This window comes from Ailuropoda melanoleuca, chromosome 7, assembly GCF_002007445.2.
Source record: "Ailuropoda melanoleuca isolate Jingjing chromosome 7, ASM200744v2, whole genome shotgun sequence".
NCBI classification, from domain to species: Eukaryota; Metazoa; Chordata; class Mammalia; order Carnivora; family Ursidae; genus Ailuropoda; species Ailuropoda melanoleuca.
The window spans coordinates 27,723,805-27,740,950 of NC_048224.1; the positions used below are offsets into that span (position 1 = coordinate 27,723,805).

At 45.7% G+C, this 17,146-nt stretch overlaps 1 protein-coding gene across 1 annotated transcript in view; it reads left to right on the forward strand.

Annotated features, from left to right (window-relative positions):
- The window catches only part of LOC105235700 (stimulated by retinoic acid gene 6 protein-like), a 54,670-nt gene extending 38,178 nt beyond the window's left edge, over window positions 1–16,492 (forward strand). Inside the window, exons 11-19 of the mRNA XM_011219350.3 lie at window positions 1,278–1,431; window positions 6,496–6,571; window positions 9,869–9,950; window positions 10,288–10,336; window positions 10,762–10,879; window positions 11,935–12,054; window positions 13,269–13,432; window positions 14,153–14,299; window positions 14,993–16,492. Of these exons, the coding sequence (XP_011217652.2) occupies window positions 1,278–1,431; window positions 6,496–6,571; window positions 9,869–9,950; window positions 10,288–10,336; window positions 10,762–10,879; window positions 11,935–12,054; window positions 13,269–13,432; window positions 14,153–14,299; window positions 14,993–15,141 (1,059 nt within the window). The 3' untranslated portion in view covers window positions 15,142–16,492. The remainder of the gene's footprint in view (window positions 1–1,277; window positions 1,432–6,495; window positions 6,572–9,868; window positions 9,951–10,287; window positions 10,337–10,761; window positions 10,880–11,934; window positions 12,055–13,268; window positions 13,433–14,152; window positions 14,300–14,992) is intronic.
- Window positions 16,493–17,146: the final 654 nt, after the last annotated feature.

Consider the following 17,146-nt stretch of genomic DNA (forward strand, 5'->3'; position numbering starts at 1 on the left):
AACATGGAGAGATAGAAATGGCAAGACCAAATTGCCTTCTGGATGATACCTATATAAATTAATCCTGTGATTGAGTTTTAAATGAATGTATTAGGTAATGCTGAAGTACCACATAAACCCTTACGTTTCAGTGACTTAACACTATATATATGTTTGCCTATGTAACAGTGTCAGGTTTGGGGGGCAGCAGTCCTCCACGTGTTAGTCCATAACCCAGATTCTTCCATCATGCGCCTCATTATCCCCAAGAACCCTCACCCTCTGCATCCAGTCAGCAGAAGGGGAAGGTGCATGGAGAAATGCATGTGGGAGGTTTTCAAAGGCCCATGTGGAATAGCACACATTCCTTCCACTCCTCTTCCATGGGTAAGAACTATGTGATGTGGCCACATCTAACTCAAGGGAGACTGGGAAAGGTAGTCCAGCTTTGCGCCCAGAGAAGGGGAGAACGGATTTTAAAGGACAACTGGAGTTTTTCCCAATGTGAATAACTGACTTGGAGTTATTGTGTTCCTTAAGTCTTTGGTGGTTATCTACTGAATGCCAAGCACCATGCTAAGACGTGGAAGAGAAAAGACAGCTGACTCAGCAGAGTCTTGGCCTGGGGGAGACCCATGGTCTAAGAGAAGGGGATACGATGTGCTATGAATTACCTGCCATGTAAAGAGAGAAAAAGGTGAACGTGCTCTGAAAGTTTAGCAAATTATTCTAGATTGAGATATTGCCTGAAGATGGTAACATTTGAGCTACACATTCAAAGACAAACAGAATTTGGCTGATGAAGTAAAATGGGAGTAGGAACTCTAGAAGCTTTGGCATGATGGCAGGCGGCATGGAGCCATGATGACAGGATGATGGGAGTGAGCACATGTGACATGTATGCAGGAAACAGCACCTTCTCTAACGTGGTTACCACCAAGACGCCAGAAGGAGAGCGGTGAGAGAGAGGGCTGGAGTTGTCCCCAAGGTCACTCCTTAGTCACCATTAGACATTCATTTCATTTGGATGTAATTAGTGTTTGAAGAGTTCCTTGAGCCCTTGTAGGACCTAGTCTTGTATGCTATCGGGTGAAGAAAAGAGTTTGGGGTGACTCCAAGAAAGTCTTCAAAGAAGTCACAATCCCACTCACCCTGGGATAGCCACCGGCCAGAGTCTTTTTCAGATGAGTTTTGAACTTCAAAGAGTTTTGACCTCAAAACCAAAGAGGGATCCATATGTTATTCACCTACGAGGCGGGACTCAGGTGAGATGTTGAAATGTTTGCTCTTTGTACCAGTTCGTTGTCATTGAGCTCTGCATGTTCGTGTATGTGAGAGACGAGCTGGATGTGTTTGAAGGGGAGCTGGAGAAGTACATCACCTCCGTGAACCAGACAGGGACTCTGACCCCAGTCATCCTTCAGGTGAAAGAGTTGATGAGTGTCACCAAAGGTAAAAACCATCCTGCCACCTTTGTTGAGGAAGTGTGGGAAACTGGGAGAGGGACTTATAACTGGTGGCAGGTACACACCTGGGATAATTATTGCCATGGTACTGCTACTACCTGCATGAGGTGCCTGGTTTGGGAGACAAGTGATATCTGCCTCGTGGGTGACTAGAAGACCAATGGGATTGGGATCCAGGCCATTTTGTTAGAACCTATTTGGGGCTGAATTGAACATGCCCTGAGAATTTTCTCATTTTAAATAGCCTATTTCATTTTGATGCCAGTGGGAACAACTAAAATCATCGTCTCTTTTTCACTTTGGAAAAAATAAAACAGCAAGTCATGGTTTTTCTTTAGAATTTTATAGGAAATTTATTTATGCTGTTCAGATTTAATTTCGCTTAGGTCAGTCTGCTATAACAAATTGCCATAGACTGGGTAGTCGAAACAACAAACACTTATTCCCCAGTTCTGGACACTTGGGAGTTCAAGGTGCCGTTAGATCTGGGGTCTGGTGAGAGCCTGCTCCCTGATTTCCGAATGGCCTTCTCATTGTATCCTCAGTGCTGGAGAGTAGGGAGAGGAAGCAGGCTGTCTCCTTCTCTTACAAGGGCACTAATCCCAAAAGCCACGTCTCTAAATACCATTGTATGGGGGGTTAGGGTTTTGACATATGAATCTATTCATAGCAGTCACTTTACCTTAAGATAGTTTTCTTTGAAAACGACATTCTAATTCTGTGTCTGTTGCCCACGGAGGGAGGAGAATTCTTCCCTCTTTCCTGCTGAGAAAGGCTCTGGACTAGATGTCAGGTAAACTCCGTGTTGTCAGACAAGTCAAGACCTCTCTTTTGTCCTTGGCTTCCTCATCTTTAAATGGGGGCTTGGAACAGGGTGTGAAGTGGTTTCCAAAAGCCTTTGTAGCACCAACATTTAATGCCCATAAATTACCAAATGTTCCTTAAGTCATGAAACAGGTGTTGCAAATGATATTTTTACTTAAGACTTATAATCTGGTAGAGTATTGCAACCAGAAGGAAATAGATCTGTGAATTATTTGAGGGAAATTCTCTTTCATACACGTGACATGGAAAATTACTTTTATGTGAGCCCTGGGGCACCATCTCTTCCATACCAACATACTTTATTGTTGCCCTTGAACATTCATATTCATCTTTAATGTACGTTTATGCTCAGCCCGAGGGGTCCCTGAGTGCCCTGCTCAGCAAGCACAGTCTAATCTTTAAGTTCAATCATACTAATGTTAAGTCATAGTTTTTATAGTTTATATTAACCCCCCTCTTCTGGGCAAGTTTTTAATGCCAACCTCAGTTACTTGTTCTGGGTGAACTGGAGTAAATATATCACCGTATCACTCGTGTTTTACCCCCTCTTTTATGTATTTCTCACATATTTAGATACTTTGAGAGTCAAAACATAAAATTTTCACTGCATCTTGATCTTTTCCAGCTTTAACACAGCTGCCCTCTGGCCAAGAGAGACTTTTAAGCTGAACAAGCTTCATCTTTGGGAAGATAAAGGCATTAAATTAAAAGTGTGCAGTCAGTCATGCTCCCGCTGCTGGCTGGAGAAAGTCTGCACTCACTCTGCTAGTGGCCAGACTCCTCCCGTCCTTTCCCTGGAGGATCCCTGTGCCCCCCTGGGGTGAGATTTATGGCTATTTACCTGCATCCTTTGTGATGGTTGAGGTTTAGGGTATAGCAATTGCCTAATCCTGGTGATGCCAGGACAGAGACACATTTAAAACTTGGAAGGAATGGAGAGCAGCTTTCTTTCTTTCTTTTTTTTCCTGTAAAATGAATTTATTTCTAGGAAAAAAATGAAATTATAGTGCAATATAAAATATAATCCCATTTTTAATTATTAGACTTAACATATATAAAATCTCTCTAAAATTGCTATAAAAGTGGGGCACCTGAGTGGCTCAGTCAGTTGAATATCTGACTCTTGATGAAGATCAGCTTTCTTTTTCCTTCTTTTTAAGTCAACTTTTCAAAGATATAATTCACATGCCTTATAATTCATCCATTTAGAGTACAATTCAGTGGTTTTAGTATATTCTCAACCATCACCATTGTGCGACCATCACCACAATCAAATTTGGAACATTTTCATCACCTTAAAAAGAAATCATGACCATTTGCAATCACCCCTCATTTCCCCTCAACATTCCCACTGTTTTCTGGCTCTGTAGATTTGGCTCTTCTGGACTGTTTATGTAAATGGAATCCCACAATACGTGGTCTTTTTTGATTGGCTTCTCTCACGTAGCAAATGTTTACAAAGTTCATCTGTGTCATAGCATGTTGACCGAACTTCCTTATTTTTTATTGCTGGAATTTATTCTGTTGTATGAATATACCACATTATATTTATCCATTCGTCAGTTGATGGAAATCTGGGTTGTTTTAACTTTCTGGCTATTATGAGTAATACTGCTATGAACATTCATCTCCAAGTTTTTCATGTATTTTCATATATCTTGGGTGTATACCTAGAAGTGGAATTCTGGGTCATATGGTAACTATGTTTAACCTTTCAAGGAATTGCTGGACTGTTTTCAAAAGCAACTGCATCACTGTGTATTCCCACCAGCAATGTATCAGGGGTCCAATTTCTCCATATCTTCACCAACACATGTTGGTAGTTTTTTGTTTTTTAATAATAGCGATCCAATAAGTGTGAAATGGTATCTTATTGTGGTTTTGATTTTCATTTCCCTGATGTCTAATGATGTTGAGAATCTTTTCATGTCCTTATTGGCCATTTGTACATCTTCTGTGAATAATGTCCATGGAGACTCTTTGCCTATTTTTAAATTATTGAGCTGTAAGAATTCTTTATATTATACATAAATCCCTTAAGAGATATATAATTTGCAAATATTTTCTCCCATCCTTTGGGTTGGTTTTTCATTTTTTTGATGGTGTCCTTTGAAACACAGATGTGTTTAACTTTGATGGAGTCCAGCATATTCATTTTTCTTTCATCACGTGTATATCTAAGAAAGCATTGCATATTTCCTTCTGAGACTTTTGTAATTTTAGCTTTTTCATTTAAACTTATGATCCCTTTTTGAGTTCATTTTTGCATATGCTGTGGGGTAAGGTTCTAACTTCATTGTTTTGCATGTGAATATCAGTTGCCCAGGACCCTTTGTTGCAAAGCATATACTTTCTCTANTCATTTTTCTTTCATCACGTGTATATCTAAGAAAGCATTGCATATTTCCTTCTGAGACTTTTGTAATTTTAGCTTTTTCATTTAAACTTATGATCCCTTTTTGAGTTCATTTTTGGCATATGCTGTGGGGTAAGGTTCTAACTTCATTGTTTTGCATGTGAATATCAGTTGCCCAGGACCCTTTGTTGCAAAGCATATACTTTCTCTATTGAATTGTGTTTTTCATCCTTGTTGAAAATACATTGATGATGAGGATTTACTTCTGGATTCTCAGTTTATCACATTGATCTATTTATCTGTCCTTAAGGCAGTACCACACTATCTTCATTACCGTAGCTCTGTAGTAAGTTTGAAATCAAGAAATGTGAGTCCTGCAATTTTCTTCTTCCATTTCAAGATTATATTGCCAATTCTAGGGGCGCCTGGGTGGCTCAGTCGTTAAGCGTCTGCCTTTGGCTCAGGGCGTGATCCCAACGTTCTGGGATCGAGCCCCACATCAGGCTTCTCCAATGGGAGCCTGCTTCTTCCTCTCCCACTCCCCCTGCTTGTGTTCCCTCTCTCGCTGGCTGTCTCTCTCTGTCAAATAAATAAATAAAATCTTTAAAAAAAAAGATTATATTGCCAATTCTAGGTCCCTTCATTTTCATATGAATTTTAGGATTAGCTTGTCAATTTATGCAAAAATGGCATTGGAATTTTGATAGGGATTGGGTTGAATTTTTAGATCAATTTAGGGAGTATTGCATGTCTTTCCATTAATCTAAATCTTCTTCAATTTCTTTCAACAATCTTTTGTAGTTTTCAGTGTAGGAGTTGCATATTTCTTCTGTGTATTCTTAAGTATTTTATTCTTTTTGATACTAATGCAAACACAGTTGTTTTCTTCATTTTCAGTTTGTTCATTGCTAGTGTACAGAAATACAGTTGATTTTTATATATTTGTCTTGTATCCTGCAACCTTGCTGAACTCATTTATCAATGAGTTTGAATATTTTTTGTTTATTCCTTAGGATTTTTTAAATATAAGGATACATCACTAGTGAACAGAGGTAGTTTTATTTCTTCCTTTGCAGCCTGGTTGCTTTTTCTCATTTATTTTCCCTGGCTAGACCTTCCAGTGCAGTGTTGGATAGAATCGGCAAGAGTGGACATTGATTTTCTTATTCCTGAACTTAGACGGAAAGCAGTCAGTGTTTTGCTGTTAGTATGATGTTGGCTGTGGGTATTTTGCAGATGCTTTTTATCAGGTTGAGGAAGTTCTCTTCTGTGTCTACACAACGCAGTGTTTTTAATTATGAAGAGGTGTTGGATTTTTTTTAATGCCTTTTGTGGACCAATGGATAAACAGCTTGTCCAGAAGCTTTTATACGTACACGTCATCTCCCTTCCCTGTTTCTCCCTCCCTTTCTCGCAAGCACACGGATCACATCACGTGGAAGCAGATTAGATACAACATCTTAAAAACTTGCCAAAGGGGGATGAAAGAATAGTCAAGACCTCTTGATTCCAGTTATCTTTGCGCATGGTTGCTCTTTACTGGGAGTGGCAAATAGAAGTCAACTATTAACCGTTTTATACGAGGACAGAAGGTGACTACGATGTGTATCCTCCCTAATTTTCTCTTCCCATTACTCACCGTAGATGGAAAATCTTAATACCAAAGGAGAGGCTTGTGCAAGAAGTAAAGTATAGCAAGGGTATGTGTGTGTCTGAAATGAGACAAATATAAGCAAAACTTTACACAAGAAATGTGTTAAAGGAGGTAAAATGTATTTGCCCAGCCTTTTTGATGTGAACATCCGCATTTTAACAATACTGTTTCTGGCTCATGTTCTCAGGCCTCTCCTGTGACTGCTTCTATTTCAGGAGTCTGGCTAGTGACCGTCTTGCCCGCCGCCCTCACGTGCGTGACCTATCTGTTCCACATATTGGCCTGTTACAGGTAAGAAGGCTCTGGGATCTTTGTGTGTCTTCAGCCAGAATTTTCTAAAAATCCCTGAGCGTGACAGTAGTGCCCAGTTAGAACCAGGAATATATATGCCATCCAGGAACAGCCACGTCTATTAGTAGTAAAACAGAAAACCCCAAACCAAAAAGCTATTGATTCAAGCTTCTACTATAAGCTTGGCATTGTTCTTCGAATCTTTTGATTTTCAGGGATGCCTGGGTGGCTTAGCTTGATTAAGCAACCACCTCTTGGTTTCAGCTCAGGTCATAGTCTCAGGGTCCTGGGATTGAGCCCTGCTCTGTGGGGAGTTTGCTTCTCTCCTTCTCCCTCTCCTCCTCCCCTGGCACTCACACTCTCTCTCTCTCTTAAATAAATAAATAAATAAATCTTTTTTAAAAAAGAATCTTTTGATTTTCACCACAACCCTGAGCGGCACTTTCATCTCTGTTTTTACAACTGAAAAGGCTGAGACTTAACAAAATAACTCACCCAGGCCATATCTTCTGCCCTGAGAGGCCTTATCACTCCTTGTATGCTCAGTATCTCTGTTGGGTGTCAGACCTGCTCTGCTCTCCAGGACTAACCACACTGGGTTCCCAGCAGGTGCACCTGGCTCAAGGGGGTATCAAAGGAGATCAGGTTAAGGGCACTGGGTGTATCAGTCTCTAGAAGAGCAGAGCAGGTGGAGGGGATGGCCTTCAATATGTAGTGAACATTTCACTGCAGATAGTGGTTGAATTTTAGGTATCTACCCTCCCTCCTCTCTCTCTCTCTGTCTCTCTGCCTCTCAGTTCTTCCCTCCCCCCATCTCAGTCTCTAACTCACATGCAGTCGCAGGAGACCCAGGGCCATCTTCTTCCCCTCCAAAGTATCCTGCCTTTACACCCTCCCCATTTGGCTGCCCAAAGATTGGGTCTCTTGCAGATGGTATCCAAGTAAGGACTCTTCTGGCACAAAGAGGCCCCAGCTCTCCATCACAGCCCTAGCTTGCTCCCTCTCTCTGCTTGCTTGTCCCCAGACCCCGTGGGTGGACTGGACACTGCCGCTCTCCCCTGCCTTACCTGATGCGGGCATATGCCTGCTCCTTCCTTCAGTGGCCTGCAAGTACCTGGGAGATTATCAGTGAGACATTGGACCACAACCAGTCACAACCATCTTTTAGAGCTGGCTGCATTGACATGGGTGGAGGGCACAGGAAAGAGAAGGCTGGCCCCTCCCTCCCATGCCTGTCACTGAGGACTGATGACCCCTGCCCTGTCTGTTTTACAGGCCCATGGGGCAAAGGAAATAGTGGATAAGAAAACCCTATACCTGGATAGCACTAGCACTGCGCCAGTATTTTTCCTTTTCTTAGAATTATTCCAACCTATATGCTGCCTCTTTTTTAAAAAAATGTTATTAAAAATATTTAGTGTAATGTCTTTCTTCCATTCAGACCCCAGTTTGTTGCCCCAGAACTAAATATTATTCATTTTCTGTATGCTTCCAGAAATTTTCTATGCCTCGTGCAGCTATATCCGTGTGTTTATATTCCTGGTGGCATATTCTCCTCCGGTGCTGCTGAGTTGAAACATAATGAAAACCACAGATACAATTTTGAATTTTCTAATAGAGGCTAGTAAAAAGTTTAAAAAAGAGGTGAAAATAATTTAATAATATATTTTATATAACCCAACATACCCCAAACCATCATTTCATCATATAATAAATATACAAACTACTAATGAGATTTTTAAACACTCTTTATTTCATATTAAACCTTCCCAGTTTAGTGGTCATAAAATTGCAAAACATCCTGAAAAATGCTAGAGATAGGATGTGGGGGGAAAAGCGGGACACAGATGTGAATGTGGACTGTGAACATAACCATCGCAGACCTAATCTTTATGCAAAGGTCCAGGCCAAGACTAGCACATGGGGAAGGCATGCAGAGGTTTGCAGGGGTGCTGGGAGCATGAGGGACTGTGGTTCCCTTTTCAGTTTCCTTTATGTTGTAATAAGGTAGATCTATCATTAAAGGGTTTCCATTATTACCTGTTTTGATATATTATGACATAAGTCATACATATTCGTCACAGAAAAAAATATGAAAATAGAGCAAATTGAAGAAAATAAAAGCCACACGCAGAGTCTCAACTATCCTGTTCAGTCACCATTAAGACTAGGTAACTACATATTATTTTTACAAACTATATTAAGATTTTTAAATCGTCAGGGAACTATGCATGACCATGTTAAGACCACAATGAGGCATTCCCTCACGTCTGTTCGAATGGCTACTACCCAAACCACAAGAAATAACCAGTGTGGGTGACGGTGTGGAGAAAAAGAAACCTTCATGCACTGTTGGTAGGGATGTAAATTGTGCAGCCACTGCAGAAAACAGTATGGCGGTTCCCCAAAAAAGTAAAAATAGAATTATCAGATGATCTAGCAACTTCATTCCTGGGTATTTATGGGAAGAAAACAAAAACACTATTTCAAAAAAAAATATTTGCACCCCCATTTTTATTGCCATATTATTTACAATATTCAAGATATGAAAATAACCTGAGTGTCCACTGATGGATGATGAAGGGGCAAAGAAGATGTCACACACACACACACACACACACACACACACACACACACACACACTGGAATACTATTCAGCCATAAAAACAAATGAAATCTTGCCATTTGCAGAACATGGGTGGACCTTAAAAGGCATTAGGCTTAGTGAAGTCAGTCAGACGGAGAAAGACAAATACTGTATGATCTCACTTCTGTGTGGAATCTAAAACAAACCAAAAAAACACCACTCTCACAGATAAAGAACAGATCTGAGGTTGTCAAAGGTGGGGGTGGGGGTGGGTGAAGGGAGTCAGAAGGTATAAGCTTCCAGTTATAAAGTCAATGTCATGGTGACGTAATACACAGCATGGTGACTCTAGGTAATAGTACTGACCTGCGTATTGGAAAGTTGCAGAGTGTAGATCTTAAAAGCTCTCATCCCAAGAAAAAAGCTTGTAACTATGCAAGATGATGAATGTTAACTAGACTCATCGTGATGAACATTTTGCAATATACACAAATATCCCGTCATTATGTTGTACACCTGAAATGCAATGTTGTATGTCAATTATATCTCAATTTTAAAAGTATTTTTAAAACATTTTTAAGGCTAATGAGAACCATCCCACGAGCTGGCCATCATCTCCCTCCACAGGCTTTTCTGTCTACATCTGTTGAGCTCTAAGTACATAAGAAGCTGTGGTTATGAACGTTCCTAATTTCCTGTTTTTTCTCTAGAAAGCACATGAAGAGGTTGTGGGCAGGAAATAAACACTTTCTCCCTTTGAAGTTCCATAATCCTTCCTCGGCTGAGAGTGTGGTAAGTCCCCTGAGGCCTCTCTCTGCTCTGAGACTAAGTGATGGCTGAATCCCACTCTCCTGCAGCTGGGACAGGGGCAGCAGCCTGGGAGAGGAAGAGCCCTGGACGGGGAGTCCAGAGGCCTCACTTCTAGTATGCTCTGCTGCTGGGTGGCCCAGGGTAGTCACTGTCCCCGTCTGGCCCTCGGTTTCCTCATCTGTACAATGATGACAATCATGACACCTTCCTTGGTGTGTTGGTGGGTGAACCTCCGATGAGGCGGGGATGCTGGACCCATGTGTTAGAGGTGATCAGTGTTCTCTCCCCTCTGAGACCCCTTTTTCTTTTTAAATCTCAGGTGGCCATTGCAAGGTACTCTGGCTGGCAAATAGCCTATATTCTGTGGGGTAAGTGTCTTCACGTGACCTATTCAATTCAACACCCATTCCCTGTGGAGTCCTGGCTGTGCGTAGAGAGAAGAGAGGCGACGCGAAGCAGCCCTTGTTCTCTCTCCTACAGGAGGGACGGAGAATCCCACACTCACGTAGCTATCATTACTTCCTGTCCTATGGGCTGGAAATGCTAAAGGCAGTGGTGACGGAGAGGAGGAAGTGACTCTCCACACCCAGGGCAGGACACGAATGCTTTCTGGTGGAGTTGACACTTGAGCTCCATCTGGCAGGGCGAGTAGAAGGCGGCAGGAAGATGGTCGTGCCAGACAGAAGAAACAGCACAAGCAAAAATGCCAGGATAGAGGGGGGACTTCAGGGAGGGACATGTATGACTGGGTCATGAAGGGCCTCGAGTGACCATGGGGTCCCTTGGCCCACAGGCTACCTCATCATCCACGTGGTGCAGAGCCTGTGTGGCATGCTGATCATGTACAGCCTGGTGTTGCCTGTCATCCACAACCAGGGCCTGGAGATGCTGCAAGGACTGGGCATCGGGACGTAAGTGCTGGGTGGGCTCCCTGTCGTTGCCCGGGGCCCAGGAGCCGGTGGACCCTCGAAGCTGCTGTTCAAAATGCCCCTTCCCTGTTGGGCTCTCACTAATTCCTGATCCCATGTTCTCAGCTCCTCTGACCCAAGGATGGGCCAAAATAGCAACTCACACCGTTGGAACCTTATAGTTCATAAAATTTCTCCATTCTCGCTGTTTGGTGGGGCGCTCGCAGTTGTGTCTGTGGGGGATACACATGTGTCCATTTTTACAGCTGGGAAGACTGAGTCCAGGGAGGTGACATGAGAGTCAGGGCAGTAGAGTGGAAGGAGAGAGGAAATCTGAGCGTAGGTTCTAGATCAGCAGTGTGACCTTGCATAAATTGCTTCTCTGAGCCTCAGTTTGCCCATATGGGAGAAAAAAGCGAAGGCTGACACTACTGAGAATTCACCACACATCTTTTCTCTTAAGAAGGTTGGGTCTCATATTAACGCCCGTTTTTCAGACAAGGCAACAGAGGCAGAGAAGGCTAACCAATTTGTCCAAGAAGAGGCAGGGTTGGGAGCTAGCAATCTGAAGCCGAGGCCCCATGTAACTGCTGCCCCCCACAGCCACTCAGGGGGTGCAAACACAGGATGGCCTCTCTGGGAACTCCCTGCTCTGAGCTCCTTGGTTCCATTCTCCCCTAGAGCCACGTGGGAGGCTGGGCAGAGCCTGCCCGTCCACTCTCACAGCCTTCATGAGCTCTTGAAAAGCTCTATGCTTTTCTTTGATTTCCATGCTGTGAGACACGCAGCTCAGCTGCCACGCATGGACAAAGGGACATAATTAAATCCTGGAGTTCTGGTCTGCAGCCAAAAGACCTGACTCTGTGGCTTTGAGAAAGCCATCTGTCCTCGTGATCCTCAACTTTCCATCAGACAGTGGAATACTCTGGAGGCATGAAGCCCAGAGCCTGAGCTCCTGTTGTCCCAGCAGGCTGTCCCATCTCTGTCCTCTCTATCACTGGGCATTGGAGAAGGGCTTGGACAAGGCCAGCTCAGGATGGTCTCCCCCTGTGTTTCAGCCTCACCATATCCATCGTCCTGGGTCTCATGATCCTGCAGGTGTGGATTGCTGCCACCTTCTTCCTGCAGCCGAAGATGAGCACGGCTGACAAGCAGAAGCCCTTGGCTCTCAACAACAGGTGAGGGCCAAGAAGGGAATGGGGGTTGGAGGCTTTGGCTTCAGCAGCCTCTCGTTCCTTCCTCTTTCCCCTTGGCAGGTCCCTGGGTGGACCGTACCTTCCCTGAGAGGGTGAGAGGCCGTGGTTCAGGAGTGGTCTCTGGAACCGAACTTTCTGGGTCCACATCCTGGCTCTATGAAACCGTATGTGACCCTATACCCATGAACTGCAGTTTCCTCATTTTACAAATAATTGTGCATCTCAGACAGGTATACTGAGCATGAAATGTGTTAAAATATGAACTTAGAACAATAGTGCCTGGTTTGAGGTGATTCTTTGTAGTTCACACATTCAAAGCCCTTCCCTCAGGGAGGAAACAACGTGGCCACTAAGGATACAGAGATATCCCCACATGACCTATTTGCGGAAGCTCATAGTCTACGGGGGCTGGCAGACACAGACACATGGCGGCAGTGGACTCCAGAGGGGGTGACAGTCTCACAAGAGCAATGCGGGTAATGGAGAAAGAGAGGCAGGAATGGTTCATTCAGCCGCAGGCGGGACGTTTGAGCTGAGCTCGGTAGGGTGGTGGGATTCCTACAGGTAGCGCTGAGGAGAGGGCATGGCCGGCAGCCCTCACGGCACAGATGGAGGCAGCCAGCCACGGAAGGACAAGACGTGTTGAGAGAACAGTGAGAATCCAACATGGCGACCATGGAGTGGCCTTGGATGGTGAGGGGCAGAGATGGCGCACAGAGTGATGACCCCAGAAAGAGCCCTCTCAGAGATGGCCCAGAAATCCAGGATGCCGAGTTTGCCCAGGAAACCACAGGATCCAGAGGTCATCTGGGAAGTTTCCTTTGGAGAATTTGGAGCAATTCCAGTGGGGAGCAGGTCATTGTGACAACAGACGGTGGGAAAGCCACAACCTCTCTGTAGCCACAAAGCCAGCTGTAGCCACACGAGGTTTCTTGTCATACAGGAAACCTCAAAACCCAAGGATCCCATGAAGAATCACAGCCACTACTGACAATCGCCCTGTGCTGGGCTCAGCGCCTTCTGTGCTGTATCTGAGCTGGTCCCCATACCAGTGCTGTGTGACAGGGACGATCACGGTCACACGGCTGGGAGATGGAAGCCACAGGATTGGACCACAGGCCTGGGGCCCTGAGCCAGCCTTCCTGGCCACCTCCTCCTACTGAAAGGGTGCTGCCCCCTGCTGCTTCTGTTTGCAGGAAAGCGTTCCACAACTTCAACTACTTTCTGTTCTTCTACAACGTGCTGCTGGGCCTGGGCGCCTGCCTCTCCAGGCTGCTCATCAGCTGCATCCTGGGCACGTGGCTGATCGCGCGCATCGACAGGACCATCATGCAGAATGGCTATGAGGGGGCGGACATGGGTGAGTGCCGGTCCCCGGGGGCCGTGCGTTGAGTCCGGGGTGGGGGGTGGGGTGGGCTGGTCTTGCAGCTTTGTGGAAGCTGCCTGCAGGCCGGGTTCCAGAGACCTGGACTTCACTCTTCCTTCTGCTCAGAACTCAGCTTCTCATGGAGGCTACAACGCTGAGCAGAAAAATCATTCAGCCTAATGGTCAGAAGAGAATTCAGGCTAGTAAACGGCTGCTATTTGACAGACCTTCGAAGGTATCATGGAGAGCAGTAAGAAGTACTAGAATCCCACCTGAGCTGTTAGAAGCTAATTAATTTATGAATGCACAGCTCTGAAAATTTTGAGAAAGAATGCATCACAGAATTACTGGTGTCATTAGCTGGAAACATAATTAAGAAAATGGTCTGTTCAGTTGAAAGACTCCCAAATCAAGCCATTTCTGTAGAGCAAAAATCATTTTGGTTTTCTTTCTGCGTCCATTCATTCACTCATCCGTTCCTTGTATGCCTGGCAGCCTCTCTGTATGAGCCCCAGCGCTCCTCCCGCTTGGCTCAAGCTCTCCACAAAATGGATGCATTAGAATGCCATCTTGAGAACTCTTCCAGCTCTTTATACCTAACTTTCTAGATTCTCAGTGAAAACAGGGGCACCGTTTAGGACCAAAAGCACAAGCGCCACCGTCCTGGGACAGAGGGCACATGCTGCCTGGCCTGACCTGCCTTCTGCGTTTCAGGGTTCAGTGCCTGGATCGGCATGCTCTATGTGGATCATTATCATACCAACCCCGTGCTTGTCAGCTTCTGTAACATCCTGCTCACAGGGCACAGGGAGAGGAAGCTGCAGCGGGCCATCAAATACTGGTACCTGAATCAGTCAGCAGGTAAGCCTCCTGTCTGAACCTGTGCTGGGGCTGGACAATAGGCAACAAGGACCCTAAGCTTCTCTGGGAGCCCCGAGATGTCCCAGCTTCCCCTTCCCTGCTCCCCTTCCTCCATACTCCGTGCCCTGGGGAACCTTCTACTGAGGAGAGCAGGAGGTTTAGCCCTGCAACCAGCCTGGCCAGGGTACCCCTGAGGCCTGGTGTCCTTGTCCTTCTAAGTGGGCTCCTCCATGTTCCCAGAAATGAGCTCTAGTTCTGCTGTCTGAGACCTCCAGTCCCTTTGTTTGAGACCACCCATATCCTAGGCTTCAGGCCAGGTGACCTCCAAGATGGGGCTGGGTTTTGCTTACCACAAGCTCTTCTGGCTACCATCTCCTGCCCTCTCAAGGGTCTATACTGTCTATCCCACCTCTCCTACCCTTATTACTCTGCTCTGCCTTCTGCTGGGAAGCCCACCAATTAGCCATGTCTTGTGAGCACCCTTCTGGGCTCTGTTCATCACTGTTCCCAACTGTAGACATCTGGCTGTGGGACAGACCCACCTCCCTCCAGCCGCCCTCATGTCCCCAGAAGTCCCGCTCCAGCTCCTTCTCCTGCACCTCAACCTACCCGTCAGCTTCTCCTAGAACTTCTGAGAAGGACAGAGACAAGGTACCCCATCCCCTAAGTCTGTCTGCTCTGGTTCACTCTTAGGTCCCCGAATCTCCACCAGGTCCAGGACGAGGTGGCTCCTGCTGCAGACCCTGGTCAACAACCCCAGATTAGTCATGCTCAGAAAATCAAGACCAGGTCATGGTTCCCGGGACTTTCCCCAGATTCTGTTGACTTGCTCAGAGAGCTGACGGTAACCTCCGACATTGCTACAAGCCCATTCCAGGACGACTGCGCCTGAGACAAGGCCCAGGCTACCCAGCCACTGTCCCCGGCAATGTGATGGGGTGCAGTCACTGTCCACCGCATACAGTGCCGGGCGCTCACGGAATGGCAGCTGGGCTGAACCATGAAGTCTCAGGTCTAATAATCCACTCCCTAGGTGAAAAGATCGAGAACTAAAGAGAATTTCTGTTGAATCATCTTTTCTCAATAATGATTTCCACTATCCATAGTTAGGAAGCAGTGTTGGGGAGCTCCATGTGGACAAGACTTAGTTTGACCACAGGGTAGAACTTCGTGTCACTGAAGAAGGTGGTAAAACGTCTGCACCAGGAGAGCTTAACTGTTTGACACAGTTTTTCCCTGGAAGAAAGTATGGCCTTAATCCAACAGCATCCTCATTGCTTCCTCCTTTCCAAGCCATCATGGTGGGAGAGAAGGAAATCCATGTCCCAAGCCTCTGATAGGGCGAATAGGCAGATGTTGGACTGTCCCTGCCATGGTCACTGGATAAGGAACAGATCAGAATGGGTCTGGGCCTTGGTCACAAAGAAGATCTACAGATCTGACAAGGAGGGTATCCCCTGGAAAAGCTGTCTATCTGGGGAGGCAGAGATGGGAGTGGGCAGGCATTCTAATTGGGAGCCAAGAGCAAAGGTGTGGGAACAGGAAAGCCCCAGGCATGTTTGAGGAGGGAAGGCCTCTGGTATTTGCAGTGCAGGGCCTTGGGGCCTGGTTAGATCACCCAGGGAGGCCCAGATGCCAGGCTGGGAAGCCTGGATGTTTCTCTTTGTGCAGAGGGCCCAGTACTTACCCTGAGTCTTCATACCCATCATAAGGTCTTTGGTGGCCCGGGACTCTTGCAAAGTGACCGAAGTCACTTGTGAAGCTTGGGCAAGTGCCAGGAGGACCTACCAACAGTGGGAGGGAAGTCCCCATCTACCTCACAAGTCCCAGAGCCATTAAAATTCAATAATCATTATTGAGCACCTACTGTAAACCTAGTCCTGTGGCTAGATGTGTTTGCCGACTTCTCTCTTTTAATTTAACCTACGCAACCTCCAAACTTTGTCATTCTGCTTTCAGAAACTGAGACAACTGAGACTAGAGTGTTGGGGTCCCCACACCATCACTTTTAGCTATGTGACACCAGCTATATGACTCTGCTTTTCTGTGCTGCTTTTTCCTTATGAATAAAAAGGGCAATGCCTGCAACACCCCAAATTATTTTGAGGATAAAATGAGCTAATACACACAAACACTCTTAAGCTAGTGCCTGCTACATCCTACACTCAATAAATACTAGTCATTGTTATTTGCAATGTTGATACTTTGCGGTGATGTGATTAACGTCTGTTTACCTTCCAGGATGCTCTCAGCTGGGAGAAAGGAGCCAGGAATGGTCTCCCCTGAGCTAGTTGCCTTGCAGATCGTTGCTGATTTTCCTCAGGACCTACACTCACCAGCCCCATTTGCTTCTAGACCTACTGGTAGACTTGGCCCCACAAGTCATCTTGGCCAGCGAGGGAGAGTGTGGGGGTCTGCCCATGGCCAAGTATATGGACCCTAAGCCTGGCACATCAGAAGTCATCTGTGATCTCTCAGGTCCCAACCAGGGAGGAGTGGCCACCACGTACCTGACAGGCTGGGCCCTCTAGGGAATGTCTGTCTTAAAACGAATTGTATAAGGAGGGGCAGGAATGCTGGAGACCCTAGTGCAGAGGGATCGTAAATGTTTATGGAACAAGGCCCAGCAGTCACCTTGAAAGGGACCTTACAATCTTTGCCCCACACATGAAGCAAGCAGGAAAAGGAGCATAGAGGTCAAGGGTGAGGCTCCCAGGAGGATTCTAATGTAGGTCAAGAGGACACGTGGGGCCCCTAGAGGGGGACTGAGGCTGGAAGGTCCTGGGACTTAATCCATTTGCAAATTATCTTCCTCTGGTCTTGTCCTTCCCACCTGCAAGGTTTAAT